General features: G+C 39.7%; 1 protein-coding gene across 1 annotated transcript in view; it reads right to left on the bottom strand.

Moving 5' to 3' along the window:
* Positions 1-458, bottom strand: part of LOC137633144 (peptidyl-prolyl cis-trans isomerase G-like) — a 1,137-nt gene extending 679 nt beyond the window's left edge. The window contains exon 1 of the mRNA XM_068365304.1: positions 1-458. This exon is cut by the window's left edge and continues 679 nt beyond it. Coding sequence (XP_068221405.1) covers positions 1-458 — 458 coding nt within the window.
* Positions 459-774: the final 316 nt, after the last annotated feature.

Genomic DNA, 774 nt, shown 5'->3' with positions numbered 1-774 from the left:
TGTCTGGAGTTCCCATTTTTTGCTTTTGTCTGGTATTCCCATCTTTTGCTTTTGTCTGGAGTTCCCATTTTTTGCTTTTGTCTGGAGTTCCCATCTTTTGCTTTTGTCTGGAGTTCCCATGTTTTGCTTTTGTCTGGAGTTCCCATCTTTTGCTTTTGTCTGGAGTTCCCATCTTTTGCTTTTGTCTGGAGTTCCCATGTTTTGCTTATGTCTGGAGTTCCCATGTTTTGCTTTTGTCTGGAGTTCCCATCTTTTGCTTTTGTCTGGAGTTCCCATCTTTTGCTTTTGTCTGGAGTTCCCATGTTTTGCTTATGACTGGTATTCCCATCTTTTGCTTTTGTCTGGAGTTCCCATTTTCTGTTTTTGTCTGGAGTTCCCATCTTTTGCTTTTGTCTGGAGTTCCTATCTTTTGCTTTTGACTGAAGATTCCGTCCTCTGATTTTGTTTGTAGTTCCCATCTTTAGTTTTAGTCGGGAATTCTCATTCTTTGCTCTGGACTATAATTCTCCACATTTGCTCTCCTTAGAAGCCACCTTGTTTTGCTTTTTTCCTGGAGTTCCCATCTTTTGCTTTTGTCTGGAGTTCCTATCTTTTGAATTTATCCCGAGTTCCCATCTTTTGCTTTTGACTTGAATGCCCATCCTTTGTTTTTTTCTGGAGTTCCCATTTTTTGCTTTTGACTGGAGGTCCTCTCTTTTTCTTTTGACTGGTATTCTCATCTTTTGCTTTTGTCTGGAGTTTCCATCTTTTGATTTTGTTTGTAGTTCCCAACTT

The sequence above is a fragment of the Palaemon carinicauda genome, chromosome 42 (assembly GCF_036898095.1).
Source record: "Palaemon carinicauda isolate YSFRI2023 chromosome 42, ASM3689809v2, whole genome shotgun sequence".
Classification (NCBI taxonomy): domain Eukaryota; kingdom Metazoa; phylum Arthropoda; class Malacostraca; order Decapoda; family Palaemonidae; genus Palaemon; species Palaemon carinicauda.
Note: the sequence above shows the minus strand (reverse complement) of the source record. Positions and strands in the feature narration are given on the sequence as shown.